Here is a 25,710-nt window from a genome sequence, read left to right as displayed (position 1 = left end):
GAAGGCGACGAAGAATATTCCACACACATAACCAGCAGCTTAAATCAAAGAAATTGTCTCACGCACACATATGTAGCCATCAGCTAAGAGCAGAAGTTGTTACTCACACATACACACGCATATAGCTAAATAACCAAATATGCGACACAACTGTTCCGCGTTCGTGAAAAGTCTAGACCTTAGGAGAAATATGCGAACGAGGCAACATAGAGTATAAAAGCAGCGCAAGCTGAGGAATAACTAGTCAGTTTGATTTAAACACGCTTTTGTAAAGTACGTGATAGTGAAGTATAATTGTACTACTCCCAAAGTAGTCTAAATAAATACAATTTTACAATACTTAACATTAGAGTTATTTATTCGACAGTTCAGCGATTCGAACGTTAGCAGAAGGCGCATAATCATCAGTTACCCCCAAAATTCGTTACAATACACATGTGTGTTGCTTTTCTATGCATGCTTTCTTTGTCTATTTATTGTACAATATATTGAATCACACATTAAGCAACCACAATTATGTTATTTGTTCAAAATAAAAAAATTAGAAATGCGGGCTGAGAACTCTTTTCCCTTATTAATAATTATATTCCCACAGGCATTGGTGGCTGGCTGCTTTCTAGCAAATCTCTACAGTTTCATATTGGCAAGGTGATTTTAAGATTTCTAGCTTTAACAGAGCTTCCAACTATAGGTCGCTCTTTAAAATTTCTTACATCGTGGCGATGTGATGGATCTAAGGCACGAAGAGAAATTTACAGTTTTGAGTTTTGGCATAACATTCTAGGCTTACTTCAGCGAACACAGTAAACTGGAATCTTTTTTATAATATATATGTAGCTTATCGTTGACTCTTACCTTTTGGTATCGTTGTTACATAATAATAATATGATTCCGACTTCGATTTGAACAAATCAGAGACATAAAAGTTTCCAGTATGTTCTTGGCAGGTATCATTGCCACCTTCACAAACGCCACATCTATCTGTAAAAGCAAATAAATTAAGGAACACTGTTAGTTAGATTTTCTTTCTAAATAAAATAAAGATATCGAACACAATGTGGCATGTTTGGAATAATTTCTAATAGATATACGTAAAAACATATACATATATATTTTATGAGTAGCGAAACTATTGACTCATAAATGAAATATGTACGCGTATTAAGTTTAAATGAAAGGAATGCTTAAATTCTACAAAAGGAATGTCATTACCCAAAACACAAGAAAGATTATCAGAATTATTTAAAAATATTAAATATCGACAAGTTAAATTGAAGTTATGAGTGCCAATGACTTGCTGACTCTGCCAAGTGCAGATCTCTGAAAGGCGTGATTATATTCACAACGGCAGCTACAAAGTGACATCTGGCAAATTACGTTTATACACGTTTTTATGAGGGTCATTATTTTCGGCACGAAAGAGCATAATGACAATCAATCACGAAGTTGTAGCCAGATTAAATCTTATTCTATTTTTGGGTAGCGGCGGCAGTCAGGCGCGTCCTTTTTATTTTGTCAATAAAAACTAAAATAGAAGTAAGTAACAGATAATAAAATCTAAAATCATTCTTTTCTAATCTATATTCTAATTAGTATTTTTTTCCCTAAATTTATCGCTACTGTTTGCTATAATTTATTTTTGTGACTGCTGCGTTCAAAGTAATCAAATAGCCAATGCATGGTAACCGTAGTCGTCAAGCTTTGCGTTATTGTGGTTGTGGGCTGTAGTCGCAGTGTTAAATGTAGTCAGTCCTAATATTTTGATTTTTTTGTTTCATCTGCATCTTTTTTTAAATAAAGTTCTAGGCAAATTTTAATGATACTCTCCACTAGCGAAGTAATGATGTATGAATCATTTATGGACTCTCTTTGACATTGAGAAACTCGTCATTCATCGTTGATTCCTCACCTTGACAGCACCATCAGCAGTGCGCCGGTGAAGGTTCTGCATGTATTTGTTTATAAATATTGTCACGGATATTAGCATCACTAAGCTATACCATCACTAAGGCGATGATAAGGCCATGCCAAGCAGTATTTACGTCAATAATCAAATCATGTATACACATATATAAGGCAGCCGAAAGAGATGTCACACACAGATGCATTTACTTATACGCCTATTTGTACTCGAGAGACTGTAAACTACAAACATTCACATTGAATACAAGCGGCGTTAAACTTGAACTTCAGACACGGCTACGAGAGGCAATGGAAGCAGAAGGAATTGATGTGGAAGAGTATGTCTTTCATCTTGATGGCGAGGAGACAACAAAAATTGAAGAGAAAAACGAAACATCGCAGACGGTTACCAGCACAGACTTGAACATGATTTTAGCTGCAATATCTGCTCAAACATCGACAGTGTCATCTCAACTGGAAGAGCAGAAGACATATATGGCATCACACATAGAATCGCAGGAGACACGCATAACATCGAAGATTGAAGCACAGGAAACACAAATTTCTTCACAACTGGAAGAACAGAAGACGTATATGGTATCCCAACTGGAATCGCAGGAAACCGGTATAACATCACAATTGGAAGAACAGAAGACATATTTGGCATCTCAACTGGAAGCGCAAAAGGCACGTAATTTCGGAACAGGTATCATCGCAGCTCTTTGTGAAACTGGAAGAGCAGGATGCAAAAACTTTACAACTCGAGGACAAAATTGATGCCGAAATAGAAGCGTTAAAAGGTCGTATGGAGCAGTTACAACTAAACCGCCCAGCTGTTTCAGCAAGCAATCTAAAGGTAAAAACACCATCATTTGACGGTTCTGTTCCTTTCCAGGTCTTCAAGCTGCAGTTTGAGAAGACCGCAGCAGTGAACAACTGGAATGCGGAAGATAAAGTTGCTGCACTGTTCGTGGCATTGAAAGGGCCTGCAGCGGAAATCTTACAGACGATTCCAGAGTACGAACGGAACAGTTATGAAACATTGATGGCTGCTGTAGAACGACGTTATGGAAGCGAGCATAGGAAACAGATATTCCAAATTGAGTTGCAAAACCGTCACCAAAGAGCGAATGAGACTTTGCAGGAGTTTGCCTCGGATGTTGAAAGGTTAGCTCATCTCGCAAATGCGGACGCACCCGTGGAATACACCGAGAGGGTAAAAATCCAGAGTTTCATAAATGGCATACGGGACGTGGAAACGAAGCGAGCTACATACGCAAACCCAAAGCTGACATTTGCTGAAACGGTATCACATGCATTGACTCAGGAAACGGCCTCACTATTGAGTAAACCAGCATAAAAAGCTCATCGTGTGGAGGTGGAAAGACCAGATTGGGTAGACACAATTTTGGAAGCACTGAAGGGATTACAACAAAATAATGTCGGAGTTATGAAGTGTTTCAAGTGCGGTAACCCAAGTCACATTGCACGTCATTGCAGAACCGGTCATGGTAGTTCCAACTTGGCTGGTCGTAAACGTAAAGCTGGAGGAGATAAACAAGAGCGAGTCAAATGTAAAAATCGAGGACTTGCCCCAGCTATGGAATGTCGTGTGATACCTATCTCGCAAACTGGAAGGAAATCGAGCAGTCTTACCGTCAGAGGGAATGTGGATGGCAAAGAACGAATACTGACTGTAGATACGGGCGCATCTCATTCCTTGATCCGATCTGACTTGGTCAACAGGATAGTAAAACCGTTACCTGGAGCAAAGTTGCGTACTGTCACTGGTGAGTATAACCAAGTCCGGGGAGAAGTGATCTGTGAAGTCTTAATTGGGAAGGTCATGGTTTTACACAAATTCGTTGTGGCCGAGATTGTTGATGAAGTTATATTGGGAGTGGATTTCTTGGTTGTCATGGTCAAGATCGATATGCAGAGAAGGGTGATGCATTATGAGAACCAAGATGTGCCACTTAACTCAGTTTGGAAAAAGGGTTCAGCAGTAAGCGAGTGCTGGTGGAGGAGATTCGACAGAGACCACGAAAGTCAAGGAAAGTAGATCGAGCAAAGGTTAATAGGTCGAATGGGCCAAATAAAGCAAAACCAAAAGTACCTGCGAGAGAAACACGGGCATTGACAAAACCTAAAAGACGCAGGAAAACGAAGCAACGAATTTCCGAGAAAGAATGCGAGGGTAGTTTAAAGCCGGAGCGCACTACTGTTGGGAAATGTGGGAACGATACTGATTATGCGAAGCCAATCCGTCAAGCGCAAGCTCTACGAAGTAGTTCATTGGTCAAGCAACAGATTGCGGGGGAACGATCCAGGATAATGAGTAGTAAGATGAAACACAGGTACGACAACAAGAATAAGGGAGATTTGGTACTGTTGTACAACCCTCGCCGGCGGAAAGGCGTTCCTTCCAAATTTTGGTGCAGTTGGGAAGGCCCGTACAAAGTTGTGAAAAGGATCAGTGATGCCATCTACCGCATACAAACCAATGGGAAACGACGAAATAGAAGGGTGGTTCATTTGGAGAGATTAGCAGCGTTTAGATCGAGAGATTTGTTTGATCGGGACGATCAGACTTAGGTGGAGGGCAGTGTCACGGATATTAGCATCACTAAGCTATACCATCACTAAGGCGATGCTAAGGCCATGCCAAGCAGTATTTACGTCAATAATCAAATCATGTATACACATATATAAGGCAGCCGAAAGAGATGTCACACACAGATGCATTTACTTATACGCCTATGTGTACTCGAGAGACTGTAAACTACAAACATTCACATCAATAATTCAATCATTATGTATCTACATAAACGAATAAATAATTGCGTCTACACATATGTACGTATACGAGCAGCGGAGCGGCAATGCACAAATACATGCATATATCTTATCTGAATTGTCACAAGAGAGGGCAATAATTTGTGCACGTAGTTGTGGCTGGCGATTTTGTAGCCGAAACTAACTAGTAAGTTCTGGAAATAGAAGAGCCTAGATGTATGCAGCGTAAACTATAAAAGTGGCGCAAGCGAGTAAGAAGTAATTGAGTTTGATTTGAGTTGTCAAGCAGTTACGACTAAGACGATATCTAGCGAGCAATAGCAGTATTATTTTGAATAGTGGAGTTTCATTTGAGCTATCAGTTTGGTTATTAAGCTATTCGTTGCACAGTTTGAGTGTTATTGTGAAGTATTTTAATAAAGGCCATTTTTCCATTATTCAATATTGGAGTTATTTATTCAACAGTTTAGCGATACGAACCTAGCAAAAGGGCAAATAAGAGGAATTTGCAGCAAATTCGTTACAAAATGTATGTCGTATACTAAATGAATGAGAATTTCTATTTTCTAATTTTATAATCCAAACAATCATAGATACATTCAAAAATCCGACGCATAAATATAGATTTATATGTTAATAGAAAACACGAATTTCCTTATTTAAATACATATATGTACATAAACAGCAGTATACAAACATATTAATCTAGACATTTTGTGTTTTTTTTTATGCATTTACCTATTTTTGCTAGCGAATTTAATTCATTGTCACAACCTGCCGGCCGGCAAATGCCATTGACACACTTGTCAAAACTATCCAACGAGCATGTGGTGCCATCTTTAACCTTGTCCGATAGCTGGAAATATGCGCTGTTATCTTCGAGACGGCAAAACAATTTGCATTTGTCAGCCGAGGACACTGAAAAAAAAAAACGAAATTGTAAACAAATGAGATCAAAATTAGTGGGGAATAAAGAAACAAACATTTGCGCAAACAAAGAGCCACGTGCGGTTACCGAGTCACACAGTAAAGACAATTTTCCTCATGACAATTGACTAGAAGAATATTCCCATTCAGTTGCAAACGAATCAGGGTTGGGCATTTTCGCACTACCACTAAAATCTTAGCGATAGCGTTTTTTTGTAGTATCTTGTAGTTTAAGAACCATGCAGGTACTATGCCCAGGACCTCTGTGCGCTCTTTTCGTGACTACTATGCGATCGTTGTCAGTTTATTTTGGAACTACCTCCGGATCATTTTGGAATTATTTCTTCTTTCCAATAATCTCGAAAAAGCATGAAAATGTTTCCGAAAATGGCTTAAAAAGAAAAACCAAATAGTCATCATCAATAATTGGCGCTTAGCCGCCAAAAATGTCACGCCAGCTATAACTGACGACAATTGGGAGCACCAGGGGAGGTTTTTTCATCAGCGATATCGTGGTAGCGTGTTCGTATGATCCCACTGCTCGGTCACATCTTCAGCTTGAATATTGCTCTCCGTGACCAGGTGTGAGGGCCGAGTCAGTTTCGTGAGCAGCTTTTCGATCAAATGGTCTCGGACTGATAAAAAACATATAGCAAAAGTTTGGGGAAATCGTGTCTAAGTACTCCTCAAAAGGTGGCGACGCCACTCCATCACTGAGATTTTCACTATCATACAAACTCTTTTCCACTACCACTTAGTTTGAGCTTTTAGTGCAATTTGCCCAACCCTGAAATATATCTAAGGGCAGCAACACATTTCTTTTGACTCCCTCAACCAAATAGTTTAAGTTTGTATAAAAATGTGCATGCTATACAATGAATACATATTACTTACAACCATACTTCGGAATCCATTTTGCCGACCGCGCAATACCTTTGCTCGAAAAATTTCGACCATTCATTTCATAGCACTGTTGCTCACGAGAATCCATTGTACCCGGTGGACATGCATGCGTATTACACGAACGATATTTCTTACGACTGCCAGCACAATATTTTCCACCATTCTTCGGCAAAGGATTATTACACTCGCGTTGCGATTCTTGCACACCGCCGCCACAAGTGAGACTACAGGGCGTAAAAGAACTCCATGGGCCCCAACCGCCATGTACCACTTGCAATGACTTACCCTCACGCGGCACACATTCACCTTTTTGACACCAAAAACGTTCATTATTGCATGGCGTACCATCGGCCCAAGGTAAATTGCTACTGCGACAATCGCTACTGCTGCTATCCGTTTTACACCACAAACGCTTACACTCGCCGTCGATGCGACAGTAGCGCGATTGATTGCCATGTATTAGTTGACATTGATGATTGAGGGAGTAAATCTCACCAGGTAGTTTGGTATTTAAATTCTTAATGTAATGTGTGGGCGTGTCTTCGAGGCAGGCTCTGTCTTCTTTTCTAAATTGTGATGCGGTGATAAATGAATAAGAAAAGAAGCTAAGGATAGAGTTTAAGAGTTGGGTTCTTATATAACATTCACATTGCCCTAAAAATTCCAGCTTTGGTGCAATGTGAATGAAACATCAGATTGTTTTGTGAAAGTTTCACGACAGAGTTATGTAAATGAGAAGAAAGTTTCATTCCACAATGTAAGCACTTACTCTAAAAACTCGGAGACATAATTACGCGAACAGTCCGACCACGACCACGGATGTATATCACTACCCATAATACTCGACATTATATGCATTTTGTTCTTCGTTCCCGGCCGACTGAATGGTTTACAAAGATCGTCATCATCATGAGGCATGTTGAGACTGGGGGAATATAAAGATAAAAACAATGGTTGTAATAAAAAGAAAGAGTTTCGATTGATGTACACTGACACGATTTTCCGTCATTCCCTGTCAAATTTGGTTTCGAGACAAATCGGTTTTGGCATTGTGCCATCATCAGAGTCAATTGTCGTTCTGACACTGATGATGACACAACGCTGAAACTGGTTTGTCTCGAAACCAAATTTGACAAGGGATGACTGTTCCACTATACAGCAATTAGAGTTTAGATCTTAAAAGTTGTTATTCGGCACTAAATATTGTCTACTTTCATGTAAACTTACACATGTCCTAATTCATGTGCAATGGTAAACGCTGCTGGCAATCCATTATCCTGTACTATGGAACACGATCGACGTTTGCAGACAGTGCCCAGTTCAGCTAGACCCAAAGTATCACAACGTTCACCTTCATTGCGACAGATTTGATCTCTGAAAGAAGTTGTATTTAAAATTTAAGTTTCCAAATTTTTAGTTCAAAACTGATACAGACATATTCTGTGTTTGCAATTCCAGAAAAAAACCTTCGACTACATTTCCAGTAGGCTTGAGGAAGTGAAGTGAAAATAATTACAGAATTTCAATGAGGCTATGCTCGGTTTTCACTTAGTCAAATTTGACCATAAACTTGGACATATCAATGAAAACAATGTCAAATGCGTTTGACGCCCGATTTGATTAAAAAGTGATAATTAAATTGACCAAGAAGTAAAAACGCCATTGCCCTGTGGTATGGCAAATTTGACATACAAATTTCATTTGCTAACTTGACGGCAATTTATTTTCGTTTGCCAACTGGCGTCCCATCTACAAATAATGACACAGCACATGAAGGAACGGTAAATAATGAAACAAGTTGTAAAGTAAATGAGTTCAAAAAAATTTTAGGTTGGATTTTTAACACACACTGCTTTATAGACTTCTAGTCAGTAATGTGACATAATGGAAACGCCTCTGACCCCAACTGACCACCAGGCAGTTTATGATGTCAATCATTTTGACCTAATGAAAACCAGCAAACCTAGAACCGCAAAACAAACTAAATCGCAATTCGTGTGATGAAAGTTCGTGGAAAGTTCAAAAATGTTAGTCAAAGCCGGATCCCAACTGATAGTTCTTAATTAATATGGCATGACGAAGCTCGGCCCAAAATTTCTTCGGAGGTTATTGCGCCTTACATTTATATTTTTTATATGGCATGAAGCAATATTATTCGTACGTATCTCGTAGTCATAATTCCTAATCTTTAAGTTAACCCTTTAAATGTCTAAAACTAGGAATACCAAATTTATTCGGTTTCAATTTTAATGTATAATCATTTTGCTTTAAATATTCTCAAATAGTTTTAGTTAAATAAAAAAAATTGCACTAAGTATTTATAATTTGATGAAATAATCAAGGAGAGTCAATTGATATTATATATTTTAACCAAACATTTAAAAATAATCAGGAGGATTACTATAACTATAGCGTTATTGCGTGATTTAGCATTGTCGAAATAGAAACTTAAAGACTAACATGTTAATAAAAACAGGTAAATAAATTAAAGATTTACATATTAATCATTCGATAAAAAAAAGTATTATTAAAAATAGAAAAATTAGTTAAAGGTTAACATATTACCCATTAGATTTAAGCAAAAGTAATATTAAAAGTGGGCCGTGGGAGGGTGGAGCCGTGTGTAGAAATCCACGATAGTTGGGAAAGCTTCTGGCCGCCATTCACCTGGGAATGGCCAGAGCGATTCTTTTGCATGCGGTTCAAGCAGCTCACTACTGCCGGTCGCTTGCGGCCAAGTATCCTCTGGGTAGCCGCTAAACGGTGAGCTAATGTGGGAAGGCGACAACCTGGCTAGGCCACTCTGACATAATCGATTTAATGGCTAGCCGGGGGAGATCTCATCGGCAGCGTCTGTACACCTATAGGTGCGGCTGCAAGCGGTCGTCTGTCTTGGAGAAAGCGGCTCGCTATATAAACGTGCAAGTAATATTTTCACCCCCGCTGAGCGGGTTGTGCGCTGGGCTTGGGACCCGCCAGGTAAAACCATACTCCAATGAAATATAACATCAAGCCTCGGATAAATACACTCTCTATTGATGACGACCATGGCAAACGTTTGAAGGACAATGAATTGAGGGCATGCACCTGGAACTTCCGCTCCCTGAATGGGATTGGTGCAGATGCCCGGCTGGTTGATGCCCTCGTCAAAGCAAAATCTGACATCACCGTCATCGAAGCAAGGAAGAAAGAAGATCAAAAATTGTGACATCGAGCGTTTCGCCGCTATCCGAATAAAAGCAAAATTTTTTAATATATCATTCATTTGCACCCATGCGCCGACAGAGGAGAAAGACGATGAGGTGAAAGACACTTTTTATGAACAATTAGAACGCACATACGAGCGCTGCCCCCGTCATGATACAAAAGTCGTGCTTGGTGACTTTAACGCCAAGGTGGGCAAAGAAGGTGCTTTTGGCCCTACAGTTGGAAAGTTCAGCCTACACAATGAGGCTGATTGACTTCGCCGGTGCTCGAAACATGGTCATATCCAGCACGAGGTTCATGCATAAAAAGATACATCAAGCTACATGGCTGTCTCCTGATCGAAATACTCGCAATCAGATCGATCACGTTGTGATAGACGGACGGCATGCCTCCAGTGTTTTAGATGTGCGCACGACCCAAGGACCTAACATCGACTCGGACCATTATCCCGTTGCAGCCAAAATACGCACCCGCCTCAACGCGGCTAAAACCAAGGAACAAAAAACACAAGGAAAGCTAGACGTCGAAAAGCTTCAATCACAACAGACTGCCAATGATTTCGCAAATCGACTCTCACACCTGCTCTCTGAGAGCACAACTCACCCAGAAGGTATAGAGGAGAGCAGTGGGAGCATATCTCCAAAGCACTTCGTACTGCCGCCGAGGAAAAAATTGGTTACCGGCGGCCACGAAAAACAACCGGTACGATGAAGAATGCCGCGTTGCAACCGAAAGGAAAGACTCTGCCTACAGGGCTACGTTAAAAGCGAGCGCGACAAAAGGAGTGCGTGAACGCTATCGTGAGTTGAAAAGGGAAGCGAGACGCCTTTTCAGGAAGAAAAAAGCAGAAGCAGAAAGGAGTGAGTGCGAGGAGCTTGAGCTGCTAGCCACCAGGAATAACACCCGAAAATTTTACCAAAAAATGCGGCGACAGACGGAAGGTTTTAAGACCGGGGCAAACTCCGGTAGGAACGAAAACGGCGACCTTGTAAGTGATGTCCAGAGAATGCTTAGATTATGGAGGGAATACTTCTCTGCTCTCCTAAATGGAGGCAGCACCACGCAGGGGTGAAGGACCCCATCCCGCAATCGATGGTGATGGAATATATGTTCCGACCGATTATGACGAAGTTAGAATAGCAATAATCAGATTGAAAAACAATAAGGCCGTGGCGCTGATGGATTGCCTGCGGGGCTGTTCAAGTACTGCGGCGAGGAGTTGGTAAGGCGAATGCAGTAGCTTCTTAGCAAAATATGGGTGGACGAGTGTATGCCCGACGGTTGGAACCTAAGTGTTCTTTGCCCAGTCCACAAGAAGGGGGATACTGCAAAATGCACCAACTATCGTGGAATCAGCGTTCTTAATATCGCATATAAGTTCCTTTCAAGTGTATTGTGCGAAAGATTGAAGCCCACCGTGAACCGGCTGATTGGACATTATCAGTGCGGCTTCAGACCTGGTAAATCTACCATCGACCAGATTTTCACAATGCGCCAAATCTTGGAAAAAACCCGTAAAAAGAGAATCGACACACATCACCTCTTCTTCGACTTTAAAGCCGCCTTCGACAGCACGAAAAGGAGCTGCCTATATGCCGCTATGTCTGACTTTGGTTTCCCCGCAAAACGTATACGGCTGTGCAAAATGACGTTGAGCAACACCATCAGCTCAGTTAGAATTGGGAAGGACCTCTCCGAGCCGTTCAAAACTAAACGAGGTTTCAGACAGGGTGACCCCCTATCTTGCGATTTCTTTAATTTGATGCTGAAGAAAATTATACTAGCTGCAGAACTTAACCGCACTGGATCAATATACTATAAAAGCGTGCAATTACTGGCATATGCTGATGGCATTGATATCATCGGCCTAAACACCCGCGCTGTTAGTTCTGCTTACTCCAAACTGGAAAAGGAAGCGGTAAAGATGGGTTTGATGGTGAATGAGGACAAAAAAGGAAATGCCTGCTGTCATCGAGCAAAGAGTCAGAGCATACGCGCCTTGGCAACCACGCTACTGTTGGCAGCCATAATTTCGAAATAGTAAAAGACTTCGTTTATTGGCAACCAGCAACAACATCAGCACTGAAATCCAGCGATGAATCAATCTTGCCAATAAATGCTACTTTGGACTAGGTAGGCAATAGAAAAGTAAAGTCCTCTCTCGGCGAACAAAAACCATACTCTACAAGTCACTTATCGTACCCGTCCTGCTATATGGGGCAGAAGCATGGACCATGACAACAGCAGATGATGGGAGTGTTCGAGAGAAAAGTTCTTCGAAAAATTTATGGACCTCTACGCGTTGGCGATGGCGAGTACCGAAGAAGATTTAGTGATGAGCTGTACGAGCTATACGCAGACATCCACATAGTCCAGCGAATTAAAACGCAGCGGCTGCGCTGGCTAGGCCATGTTATGTGAATGAAAGATGATGCTCCAGCCAAGAAAGTGTTTCTATTGGAAACCGCCTATGGAAGCAGAGGTAGAGGGCGGCCCCCACTCCGTTGGAAGGACCAGGTGGAAAACGATTTAAACTCCCTTGTTGTGACCAATTGGCGCCGGTTGGCGTAGCGAAGGAGCGACTGGCGCGCCTTGTTGGACGGCTATAACCGTTTAGACGGTTAAGCGCCAATTAAGTAAGTAAGTAAGTAATATTAAAAGAAGGTATATAATTATAATAATAATGCAACCAAAAGGATGATATATAATTGCAAACAGTCAGATAATAAAGAAATTATAAATTAATCAGTCAATTAATATAATTCCTTTAGGGAATTGTTCAATAGTTAGTTGTTAAAAAGGTAGACTTCAGATTAAAATAATGTAATTAATAATTATTATGATTTGTAGTCAGAAGTCATTGCTTATAATTTACTTCATACACTTCGTAATACATTTCGCTATTAGTATGTCCAATTTGAAATTGTATAAAAAAAATTGCAATCAAATAATAATAAAAATTGTGACCCACTACAATTTGCAAGTTTATAAATCATAGCTCTCAGTTTCCAACTAAACCTAAGTTGCACTTTTAGTAACATAAATCACAATCCATAGCTCACAATACATGCTTTATAATTCGTTTTTTCTCATAGTGGCAGTTCGATTTTTTTCAAAATTGTTTTAATCATTTATTTAAACTTTTCGACTAATCGAATAATTCTAATTATTAAATAATCAAAGGAGGAGGTTTCCTCGAGAAATCAGCAAATTGATTGAGTATCTTTTTGATATTTTATAGGTCGATTCATTCATTACTCAAAATTTTGTTAAATAATTTATGTAAACAACTCGATAAATCGATTTATTCTTATTATTGAATAAGCAATAAAAGAAATTTCTTAGAGAAATCAACAAATTAATTGGGTAATTATCTTTAAGGTGTTTCATAGTTCGATTAACATGTTATTCCAAATTTTGATAAATTATTTTTTTGAATTACTCGACCAATCGACTTGTTATTAAATTCAATAATTGGAAATAAAGTTTCCGCTAGTAATTAGCAAATTAATTGAATATTCACCGTTTTGATGAATGACTGTTTCCATAAAATCTTAAATAACATTAATTGCATTAACCTATTTGCGGCCGGCTTTTCCTTCAACATCATTTTCCTATTGTTTTAAGTAGTTAAATAATAATGTTTGTATATTGAAATTTGAAAATTTCGTATAACTATTTTTAAAATCACATAAGTCGTATTGGGCAATGATTTTTTAAAATTTTGATTTATCCATTAATCGATTAATGAATAATTAGCTATTCAACTTACCCCAATAATAGGATAAAAGCACATGCGTAGTATTAATCAATTTATATCGCTCAAATCATAATCCATAAGAGATTGTTTATAGTATAATAGCATATTTGATCCTAGTACAGTATGTGTAAATCCTTACTTGCAATGTACAAAAATCACAATCCACAATTCAAATTGCGTAATTCGTAATAAAAACTTGAAGACTTTTAGATAAGGTTTTGAAACGAATTAATCACAATCCTTAATCCGTTAAATTTAGAATTCATAGTTTATGAATTATATTTCATCAAACAATACTATTAGACGATGATAATCATAATTCATTCCTAATGCATAACTCAAACTTCGTAATTCATATATCTTAGTTTTATCACTCTTTAACAATATTTCTGTCTCACCACCAAAAATAGACTCACCGTGTTATAAGCATTGCCGTATCATAATGATATCCTTGTTTCGAAAAAATCGTACAAAACTCCTTCAACATTGCAGACGCAGAGGTAGCTAGTAATTCAATAATTCAAAATAAAACAGATTAATAAAACTTATCGACTATCTAAATCATTCCACCAACATTAAACCACAAACACATTATACCACTACTCACCTTTTTTACGATCATCACGCAAGATCAATATATTCGCCACCGATATATATATCGAATTACCAATACTAGCATCCGCAAATATATTCGATACAATCGATATTAATGTTAGTATGTAAGATTTCAAATCGGCACCATGAAATTCACTCATCGTTTTATCAACAGCCACCAATACTTCCATTGTGAAGACATGACGATCAACGTAATTTCGTTTTTTCCGATTTAGTTTCGTAAATAAAGTCTCTTCGAGTTCTTCTAAATCCATATAAAGTGAGTCGGCGACTGCGTGTCTAGCATTGCGACGCGAATGACGCCACACTTTGTGCAACACCTCAGAATCACCATCACCAGTTTGATTGACCGGTTGTATGAGTAGTGAACCAAAACTTGTTTTAATGTAACCAGTCTGAAATGGATACAGTTGCGGAGAGAGAGAGAGGGAATGTGGGGTATGTAAAAAATAATAGCAAAATAGAGACGTTATGTAGGTACGTACATATATACAAAATATAAAAAAAATTGAGGTGTATAAAAAAATACATGTTGAAATAAGCTATTAAAGAGCCTTGCGTAGCAAAAAAATATTGGCTTAAAGATTTTAAGCACCTGCATACACCTGCAAGTAAGTTGTTGTAAAGCATATATGTATATACCTATGTCTCATATATTTAGTAACAAGCTATAACAGAGTAAGTCGACATACGAATCTTTAGGATATTTCTTTGAAATATTTGCATTTTTTTATCTCATTCATATTCAAACTATCCGAAATTTAATAGAACATAAACTCAATGTAAGTCAAGGTCATGAGCGTTAATAGAATTTCAAAAATATAATTTTTTCACCCAAAAAGTGTCTCGCTACTGAAGAACAACAAATAAATGATACACCTTTACTTATAGTTCAATATTTGGGCCCTGAACCACTTCGTCAAACACCAACAACCTTATAGACATTACAACAATACAATAGCATAAGTAATTAAGTGCATGGCTACAGAGAAACTTTAGCAATATTTGACAGGCCAGCAGTGAATGAACATTCTAAAGAATTTTGGGGAATTCTGAATATTTTTCACCTTCTGCTATCGTAGGAATCGGTGAACTGTCGAATAAATAACTGAAAAATTCATTAGAGCAATCGTTTGTTGTAGCGTTTGTTTTGAGTGTAGACCATGACGAAACCAACACAATTTAAAGCGCGTTGTACTAATTTTTCTTTTCGTTCATCGATTTCTTTGCGGTTGGGAGCCAAACGGAGCCAAAATGGTACTGTTGTGAGTCAAAGAGAGCCATTTCATTGGCATTAAATTAAGTCATCAGGAAATCTTCTTTTGGTTGTGTACGTTGTTTTGAGACAACTTACCGATCAATTTTTCAAAATGTTTCCCCTATTTGCACATTACTTCCGGAATGATATTAGAATCATTTAGTGTTGAATTTTACAAAACGGCCGTTCAGACCTCATATCCCAAATATCAAATATGGATTTTGAACACAATTGTACAGATACTGTTTGGATAGGAACTTTTATAACTTTCAAGAAAATACCTAGGATGTTGCTATCCTTCTGAGAGCATACCACTCACAGATTGTGACCAATATTATTAAGAGTCGCACATATCTATACGTTTCCCTGTAACTACACCTTTTCAAGTTTATAACGAGGAAATATAATACAAAATAAATAAATAAATGCAAGGCGCGAATATTTTACGCATAGCTTTTTTTCCAATTAGCGTCGTGCTCGTTAAAATTTTTCCTACAAATTGGCGGGACGGGACCTACATATTTTTAAGTCGACTCCGAACGGCATCTGCAAGAACGATGACTTTTCACTAAGAAGCTTTTCATGGCGGAAATATACCCGAAGTGTTTGCCGAGGGGCGACCCCGCTTAGAAACACTTTTTTCTAATTGAAAAAACTTGTTTCTAAATTTTTGATATTGCCTTAACCGACTGATGATACCCGAACTCAGGATCTTCGGTGTGGTAGGAGGAGCACGCTACAACCACACCACACCAGTATTCGAGAATGTGATACGCAAATGATCCAGCGGCCCTATTCAGTAACTGTGAGTTTTAAAATGTACATGTTTCTTTCATACAAATTATACGAAGAAAAAGTGTACATTTTAAAACTCACAGTTACTGAATAGGGCCGCAGATACGTGTGGAAGCAAGTAATAAAGCGCCAAATACACTACACGAACATTTCCGCGAACACTCCGCAATCTTGTTCGCAGCTTTTGGCCGAACATTAGTTCTCTTACAGACAGCGATGAATACTGACAACAATTGTGCTGCAGCAATATTGCTCGCTGTGGCAATTAAGCGTAAAAAAAGATAGAAGATCGCAAAAAAAGAATTTGGTGCAAAGAATGGTTTAAAAAACGAGCAGTTCTTGGACAAAGTGAGCTTATTAAAGAACTGGAATTCACGTCACAAAATGATTTTAAAAATTACGTTCGTATGAGCAAGGCAACATTTTACCAACTTTTACAAAAAATGTTGCCACTCATAACGAAACGGGATACAATAATGAGAGAAGCGATTACCCCTCATCAACGCCTTGCTTCAACTTTGCGCTTTCTTGCCACAATGATGACAAAGATTTATACATTTCAATAAATTCATTCAGAAATTTTTTATGGTCCATTTTACTTTTCCGCGCACGTCTGTTCCGTTCAGAAATTACTACGATTATGAGCTATTTCGCCATACACGCACGAACAGTTCGCGCAAATGTTCGCCAAAAATTAAAATATTTTGATTTTTGGCGAACATTTGCGCGAACTGGCAAACACCACCATACACGACAGAAAAGGTCGCAGAAACATGACATAACGTGAATGTTCGCGTAAATGTTCGTGTCGTGTATTTGGCGCTTAAGTAAAGAAATCAAAGCACGTTGACGGTTATAAAAGCAGAGAGTGGCTAACACCAACTGATTAGGGCTGATCACATTGACGACGGCGGGGTAGCCGCCACATCTGTCATATTATTTATACACATGTTCTTATGGGTGTCGTTATTTTCGGCGCGACAGAGCAGCCCGACAATCAATCACGAAAGCCGTTGTAGTCAGATTAAACCTAAATCTATTTTTGGCAAGCGACAGTGAGTGGCGTCCTTTTTTGTCAATAAAAACTAAAATAGAGGTAAATTACAGATAATAAAAGCTAAAATCATTCTTTTGGGAGTTTTTTAAACATAATCAATATTTTTTTTTTAATTTTTCGCCACTGTTTGCTGTAATTTATATTGGTGTTTGCCGCTTTCAAAGTAATCAAGAAGCCAATGCTTGGCTACGATTGTCGTCAAGCTTTGCTTTATTGTGGTTGTGGTCTGCAGACGCCGTGTTGAATGTAGTCAGCCCTATTAGCGTCTTCTTTAGCTTGGCACTCTCTGTTGCTTCGTTTCTGCTTTTCCATTTGTTTGTGTAACGCTCGTTATCTGTGTATGTGTTATAGTTTTCATTGTAGCAGCTTGATACCAGATAAGAATAGATATGCAACATTCATTCTCTATCAATTCGTTTTAAATCAATCCGGACGCTTGACTTGGTTTGCAATCAACTCCTTATATAAATTTTTATCTCTTATTAAAGCAAATTTGAAATTTATGGGACTCGACGAAATTTGGTATGAAATACTTTTATAAGGTATCTTAAGGTTTATAATCCTAAGTTAGACCAGCACCAGTTACGCAAACTAAAGAATTTCTGTGCAGATCCTCTGTCTGCTTGGGCAGCCTTCAGATGATACAAATTTCCACGGATAACTTTTCAATGGGGAAATTTTAATCATAAATTAAACCATTACTCCACAAAATACCACAGTTGTTTTTAAATACCGAAATTTGTTTTTGATGATGATGGTGTCAATAGCCAATGTTATGAAAATTTAACCTTTTCGCGTGATCTCAGAGAACAAGAAGTTTCATATATATGTATTAATCACTGCTTGAATAATTTTAACACATCTTAGCGTTGTCGTCTAGCCAGACGAAATTTTACACTTTGAACTTTATCCACAAATATTTGAATTTTTATTTAAATTTTGAAGAAAACTCGTCGCACACTGTGATAAGTTTGAATTTTTATTGATAAATTTTGAAATGAATAGGAACTATGAGGTTTTATAGGCTATGTTCGTCTCGCCAGACGACAACGCTAAAATGTGACATAATAAACTTTGGTACAAAAAAACAGATAAAATAAAAAGAAAAAAATATTGCTTTCGGAATTAGTAAAGTTATTCACAAAAATAAAGCCTTCTCGTCTAGCCAGACCCCACAATCTATCTGAGGGTTAATTTTTTTGTTCCGTCCGTTACTAATTACTTGTACGCGCCTGTAAAAAACAATTACGTCTGGGTACGATGCATAAAAATAGTTGAAAGAAAATACATAAAACTGATTTATTGCAAATTACAAATGTGTCTAGTGAAGAAACTTATGAATATCGGATGCTCCTGGACAGTTTACACCAACAAAAGCTGCTGACAATATAATTACATACTATCAATTATCAATGAATAAAAAATGTGTGAATATTTGTATGTTTGTGTATGAGTTGTTTACAATTAATTGCAAGCAATTACCATGTGAGTAGAAGAACTTCAGCTATTAAATTCTTGTGTTTCGATTAAAAATCGTCAATTTTTTTTAACATTAGCCGAGGGGGGTTATTGATAGTAAATAAAGAGTATTTTCAAATGTTAAGTAATTTGTGTTTTTATTTTTTTATTTTCTTAATTGAATTCTGGAAATTGTTATATAAAGAACTTACCATGCCATTACAAAGTGACACAGACACTGTGGATTGTTCATCGCCCTGCACGACGCCCTTATAGTAGCACCCCAAATAATGACCATTTGCTTCGTCTTCATCTTCTTCTTCCTCGGTTCTATTGTTAAGTATACGAATAACCTGCGGAGGAAAGGATAAAATGGTAAATTAGCATAATTTTAGTTTGATGTTTTATAGACTTATCGAACTGGATTGATCCCAAAATTATAAGAATCAAAGTAAATTTCTTGAAATTTTTAGGAGAGCGAGTAGAAATTTAAAATTGTTAAATGGACCTACATTATTTGGCATTTGACTAGAGCTTACGAATTAGCAAGATTCTTGAATCTCGGAATACTCGTAAAGCTCGCAAGCTTCTCGACATTCAATTAAATCGCTGCACTGGCAGTTTTATATATTTAGAGCTTATGATGTCTTCTGGCGCACAGTGAAAATTTTCACAAAACCAATAATAAACAAGTAAGGACGGATGTGCCGAAGTCTTCATACCTTCCATGAACGGCGCTGAACAGTAACCTTATCCCATTCGAAATATCAAAATAATAGGCTGTATAAGATATACAATATTTAATGAACAGATTTACATACCTAAACGATTTTTAAGATAAATATAAAACAAAAAAATAGGTAGGTACTTTGTGTGAGGATGCCAAGTTTCGCGTTTTTTGTGGCCTGCATGTAAAAACTATGACAACGAATCAAGTATTTCAACAATATATGATGTAAACGTAAGTATTTGATGAAATTTTAAGCTTCTAGTCGTAAAAAAGGGGCAAAAATGGCAGTTTATATGGGGTATATTATATATATACCACCGATCTCTATGATTTTTTCAGATAACAATATATGCTATATACGTAAGCATTCGTTGAAATTTGAAGCCTCTAGCTCTTAAAATGTGGCAGTAATTACGAAAAGTTTCTTATCTGAACAATGGGTTGTGGGGGATACATGCTATATATACGACCGCTCTCATCCATTTTTTCAGACAACAATATGTGCATTATACGAAAGCAATTGGAGAAGTTTGAAGCTTCAATCTGATAAATTGAGGAAGATATGACAAAAATCCTCTTTTTCTGAAAAATCGGTTGTATGGAGGATATATGCTATAGTGGTTCGATCCGTCCGGTTCCGACAAATATTTAATCGGACACCTAAATACACCCGCTCATTAAATTTTATCAAGATATCTCAAAAATTGATGGACTAGTTTGCATATTTATATACATTGTATATTATACAAGTGTAAAAAGAGAAAACATAATATCAAAAAGAAAAAAATATTTTTTTACATATGATTCTTCATTTTACTGCCAAAATACGTTCAAAAAAATTGGGAGGGATATCGAAAACAAACATTTGCTAAATTTTAGTTTTTTCAATCAATGTTTTCAACTAACCGGCGTACGTGCGCTGTGAAAAATTTGAGCTCATGTAAGCTTATGGAAACGTACGTAACGTGCGCCATATATATATTAACTGTATTTTTTAAATTAAAGGGTTATAATATTAATTTACGCCCTCCTTATTAAGATTCCTGAGAACCAAACGCTTCTTTCGATACAGCTCTTACCACTTTGGGCGTGTTTTAGCAGTCAAGAATTTTAAAAGTTTAAATTGTTTTCATCTTTATATCAGTAAATGGCCACTCTGAATAAAAAGCGTAAGAAAATTTCGTCCGGCATTGTGTTTGAGTTGACGAAATATCTGGGAGTAATTTAAAAATGTCATCGCCCGACGCGGCGTATGTCGTCGTCGCTCGGCATTGTGTTTCATTGTGTTGTTATTTTCGTGTATTTTTTCTTAATTTTTTTGTCGCAATCCCTCCTAATACGGCTTCAATACTAATGTAAGTGTGTAAGCTACATATATTCCAAACAAAAAAAAAAAAGTTTGAAAAAATAAAAATGGACCAAAAAATAGAAGGCAATTTTTTCTTTAATACAGACATAGTCTTTTTGAATTTTTCAGGGATGCACCTTAACGTTAAGCTAATCGTTTATCAAAAAATTTCCACCGTTTCCGTTGAAACACTTCGAAATATTATCGATAAAGAAATTATCAAGATAAATTGTATCTCGTTTTTAACCGAAACGAAAAGCTTTCGTTAACGTTAAAAACGTTAACAAAAACGTGATACTTTATGTTTGAATTGTGCTGGCAATGCTATAGCCATGGTGAAGCCGTAAGGTGGTAACAACGAGCGCACATACACACACAAACTCCATGTAATTTGTTTGTGTAATTCGTTGGTGGCAATGTCAAAAATACTCTGAGAAATGTTCGTACTGTCAAAATTCATGAGAAAAGTTGCAATCAGCTTGGCTAACGCTTTCACCTTTAATGACTCCGCCATCAATCAGCTTTGCCAGCATAGTTTGAAATTAAAAATCAACATAAACGATTTGATTTCGTTTTGATATGGCAGAAAACGAAACGAAATCACTTCGTTAATTTGACGTTCTTAACGTTAATAAACGAAACGAAATGACTTTGTTTCGTTTATTAACGTTAATTATCGTAACGAAATGATATCGGTTCGTTGGTTAAGCATGCCTGGAATTTTTACTAAAAAAAACTTTAACAATAGCTCTTGTAAAAGAATTTTGGGATTTAAAACTACAAAGGTGGGGCGCAATCTTTCAATTCAAGGCAAACCATGTACTTGGGATTAACTAATGGATTATTTAAAATTTAAACACGCGCTCTACGTATATAATTTTAAATCCCAAAATTGTTTTACAAGAGCTATTGTTAAAGTTTTTAGTCAAAATTCAAAAAGACTATTTCTGTATTAAAGGAAAAACTGCCTTCTATTTTTTGGTCCGTTTGTATAAAGGTAGTCCTTAACATTTTTTTATCATCTTTTTATTTTCAATTTTTTGGTGCTGCCTACAAAAAGGCAATTGCAAATTTGATTAGTAATTTAATAGAATTAGTGGAATTTTCTCCGACAACATTGACGAAAACAACGGAATTCCTCGCATCATAACAAGAGAATTCCACCTCGTTTGTCAGCTACTTAATTTGCACATCTGAAAATTGTGGTGAAATTCACATACGCCTGAAAGTTAAAAGAATCGTGGTGAAAGTCGCGTACGCCTAAAATAATGCAAGGACGTGCATTGAGTTGGACCTTCAACGAGGTGGAATTCTACAACGCCTGCATCACTCAGGAGGCTAGCCATGAAGGTATGGCCTAATCTTCTAAATAGTTCGACTTGTGCGTTACGTAGCTCAAATTTTTCGATGAAACAATGCACTGTCACCGAATTTTAATCTATATTTCAGGTTTCATGTCTCTAGATATCCAGGAAGTTAGTTAAAAAGCGATTACAAGATTCCCAATTTAAAACTAGTTTTCTCAATATCTCGATCCTTGCGCCACCTAGCAGATTTTTTTTGATAAAATATTGCATTGTCACCGGGTTCTGACTTACGGTCCAAGTTGCATGCCTCTAGCCCATCACGAAGATACTCGAAAATTGATCGATTCCCCTCGTTTTTCAAGGATTTATAGTTATCTCAATTAACACGCCGCCTAGCGAAACTTTGTTTTCTATAAATTGTATTGGCGCAGGGTCTCGAACTATGCGCTAAGTTACAAGTCTCTAGGTAACCGGGAAGTTATTTAAAAATGGATTGAAAGATTCGCAAATTAAAATTAATTTTCCTAATATCTCGTTCCATGCGTCACCTAGCGGAATTTTATTGATAAAATATTGCATTGTCACCGGGTTCTGACTTACGGCTCAAGTTTCATATCTCCTGCTCACCGGGAAGTTACTCAAAAATCGATTGCAAGATTCCCCTCGTTTTTCAAGGATTTGTAGTTATCTCAATTAACACGCCACCTAGCGAAACTTTGTTTTCTATAAATTGTATTGGCACAGGGTCTCGAACTATGCGCTAAGTTACAAGTCTATAGGTAACCAGGAAGTTATTTAAAAATGGATTGAAAGATTCGCAAATAAAAATTAATTTTCATATCTCGATCCATGCGGCACCTAGCGGAATTTTTTTTGATAAAATATTGCACTGTCACCGGGTTCTGACTTACGGCTCAAGTTTCATACCTCCAGCTCACCGGTAAGCTACTCAAAAATCGATTGCAACATTCCCCTCGTTTTTGGACAACGGACGTGGCAACTCCCACTTTTAAAAGAAGGTAATTGAAAAGTTTTGCAAGCTGTAATTTGGCAGTCGTTGAAGATATCATGATGAAATTTGGCAGGAACGTTACTCTTATTACTAAATATATGTGTGCTAAATAAGAATTAGCAAAATCGGATGACGAACACGCCCACTCTTTAAAAAAAAATTTTAAGTCAAATTTTAACAAAAATTTAATATCTTTACAGTATATAAGTAAATTATGTCAACATACACTAAATGTTTGCGGTGGTATGAATGATGTATCCTGATGTAGAACTAAATGCAGCTCATGTCCAAAAACGGTCATAATATATTCGGGATGTGGATCCCATATTTGACTAGATTTACTACGAAATGTACCCGTTTCATCGAATGCTGAATAATAATCTGAAATAGAAGAGAAAAAAGGAAGAAATTGATAAGTGAAAGTTAAACTAGCTAATGCCAATTTATCTTCTATTCAGAAGCCTTATCTGACATCAATTGAAACGGCTAAATGTCCATTAGTATCATAATTATTTCTTTATTTTAATGAATTATTATTATTTTTTTTTTTTGGAGAAATCCAGCAATTAATGAATAAATATAAAAATAAAAATATAATTTAGGCTTTGGCAAAAAAAACTACAAACAATCACATAATTTAAAATAATCAATTGATGTAATTAAAAATTATCGAACACATTTTTGTTGCTGTTGCTCTGGCGCTCCCGTTGTCCTGTGGATTGCGAACATAGCAAAAAAGACAAATATGTTCAAAGTCAGCTGTTGACGCAACGTAAACGCCAAAACGACGCCTAAGTTTTATTGTTTCATTTACCTTTCGTTTCACTACTCTTATTTCGATTCGATTCATAGAGCATATCGTCTTCGCTTAATGTGGAATTATGTACCTTCTTCGGCGTTACAAAATCACTGATAAAATCATCCGGAATGCTTTTGTTGATGTCGCCAATATCATCTTTTATATCCTCTGAAAATAGTAAATGAACGTTATTAAAGTATTTAAAGTTGTTTGCTTAACAAATGCGAAGAGTTATCAATAACGGTAGCAATCTATCAATATATGTGACCCAGTCTATGAAAAGGTGGCTTATGACTCAAAAAAAAAAAAAAAAACAGCTGTTAACAGCTGTTTCTCGCAATTTCTTTTTTGCGTCATAAGACACCTTTTCATAGACCGGGTCACATATAAACTATTGCAACTGCTCAATAAACTCTGATTTAGTCATATCTGAGCCCAAGTTGGGAGCTAGCATACTTCCCAAATCTTAAGTGTTGTTGTTCAATAGTCGCTGAATTTGAAAATCATAGCATACTCAAGAGAAAATAAACTTATTTTGGGTAAATTTTTAGTTGTTGTTGCGGTTACTGGAGCTTTTCGCTCGATCAAATAAAGTCAAATGCACAAAGTTTTCTTTTCCTCCAACGAGTTTCAATGATTTTTTCCCCCATTTTCATCAGGGAGGTTGTATATTTCTCTGCCGTTCTCTTTTTCTCTTTCTCCCTCTCCGCCTTTTCGCTCCTTCTTTTCCGTTCCATCTATATTTATCTCTCTATCTTCGTCTAACTCTCTTTCTCATTCCCTATTTTCTCTCCTCCCTAGTTCTTAGTCCTCTATGTCCCTTATTTCCTGTCCCAATTCCAGCTCCAGTTACAGTCCCAGTCAGTGGCGGATCCAGGGAAGGTGCGAGGGAGGCTATCGCCCTCACCCCCCCCCCCCCCCCCCCCCATTTGACGAAAGAATTGCTTAGTTTTCGCTGAAATTTGGCAGCCTTGGCCACTATTTCATGCTCACGGTTGCCACACCACATCTTTTTTCTGGACAAACATTTCTTTTGAAAAAACAAAAGAAAGAATTGCGTAGTTTTCGCTGAAATTTGGCAGCCTTGGCCACTATTTCATGCTCACGGTTGCCACACCACATCTTTTCTCTGGACAAAAATTCCTTTTGAAAAAACAAAAGAAAGAATTGCGTAGTTTTCGCTGAAATTTGACAGCCTTGGCCACTATTTCATGCTCACGGTTGCCACACCACATCTTTTTTCTGGACAAAAATTACTTTTGAAAAAACAAAAGAAGGACCAATAGTTTTAAAATGTCATAAAAAAAAGTTATTTACATATATAGGCCTTCGCGAATTTCAGTCCCTACATCGCATTAATGTGTTACTATTTGGCAGCAGTAATACATTTACGCCAGGAAATCTCCATTATTTTGGCAATTGTGGCACGCTCTGACTTATACTATACATAATTATACATAAAGATAAAAAAATATGTAAAATTAAGTCAACGTATAGTTCTTTGGGCAGCTCTTAGTAGTTGATGGAACCTATCTTCCTCCGGTCCGAAATTCGGCTAATGCAGCAGAAATTCTTTGAAAGTCGAGTGCTAGTACTTTATGAACGAATGAATGTGTAGAGTTGCTTAAATGTGGATAAACTTTTAGTATTTTTCATCTAAGATAACTAATAAAAATTTCGTGAATTAGCCTAAGTGACACATTTATAATGTTTCAAAACCTGTATAAGAGCTGTCAATACACGACCCGAAAAAAACGGAATAATAAGATATCCTTTCCAACAGGTTGTTTAGGGTTCACAATAAGCGTAAATTGTTCATGAAACATAAACTTTCTC

General features: G+C 37.2%; 1 protein-coding gene across 7 annotated transcripts in view; it reads right to left on the bottom strand.

The window, feature by feature from the left end:
- The window catches only part of AdamTS-A (ADAM metallopeptidase with thrombospondin type 1 motif A), a 358,159-nt gene that overhangs the window by 43,176 nt on the left and 289,273 nt on the right, over positions 1 to 25,710 (bottom strand). For all 7 annotated transcript variants that reach the window (XM_067759424.1, XM_067759425.1, XM_067759427.1 and 4 more), the window contains 10 exons: positions 23,890 to 24,042; positions 23,302 to 23,456; positions 18,891 to 19,031; positions 14,103 to 14,505; positions 13,912 to 13,999; positions 7,756 to 7,902; positions 7,298 to 7,453; positions 6,520 to 7,094; positions 5,437 to 5,616; positions 856 to 981 (listed from right to left, as the gene is read on the bottom strand). In XM_067759424.1, the coding sequence (XP_067615525.1) occupies positions 856 to 981; positions 5,437 to 5,616; positions 6,520 to 7,094; positions 7,298 to 7,453; positions 7,756 to 7,902; positions 13,912 to 13,999; positions 14,103 to 14,505; positions 18,891 to 19,031; positions 23,302 to 23,456; positions 23,890 to 24,042 (2,124 nt within the window). The remainder of the gene's footprint in view (positions 1 to 855; positions 982 to 5,436; positions 5,617 to 6,519; positions 7,095 to 7,297; positions 7,454 to 7,755; positions 7,903 to 13,911; positions 14,000 to 14,102; positions 14,506 to 18,890; positions 19,032 to 23,301; positions 23,457 to 23,889; positions 24,043 to 25,710) is intronic.

Source organism: Eurosta solidaginis, chromosome 1 (assembly GCF_040869045.1).
Source record: "Eurosta solidaginis isolate ZX-2024a chromosome 1, ASM4086904v1, whole genome shotgun sequence".
Lineage (NCBI taxonomy): Eukaryota > Metazoa > Arthropoda > Insecta > Diptera > Tephritidae > Eurosta > Eurosta solidaginis.
Note: the sequence above shows the minus strand (reverse complement) of the source record. Positions and strands in the feature narration are given on the sequence as shown.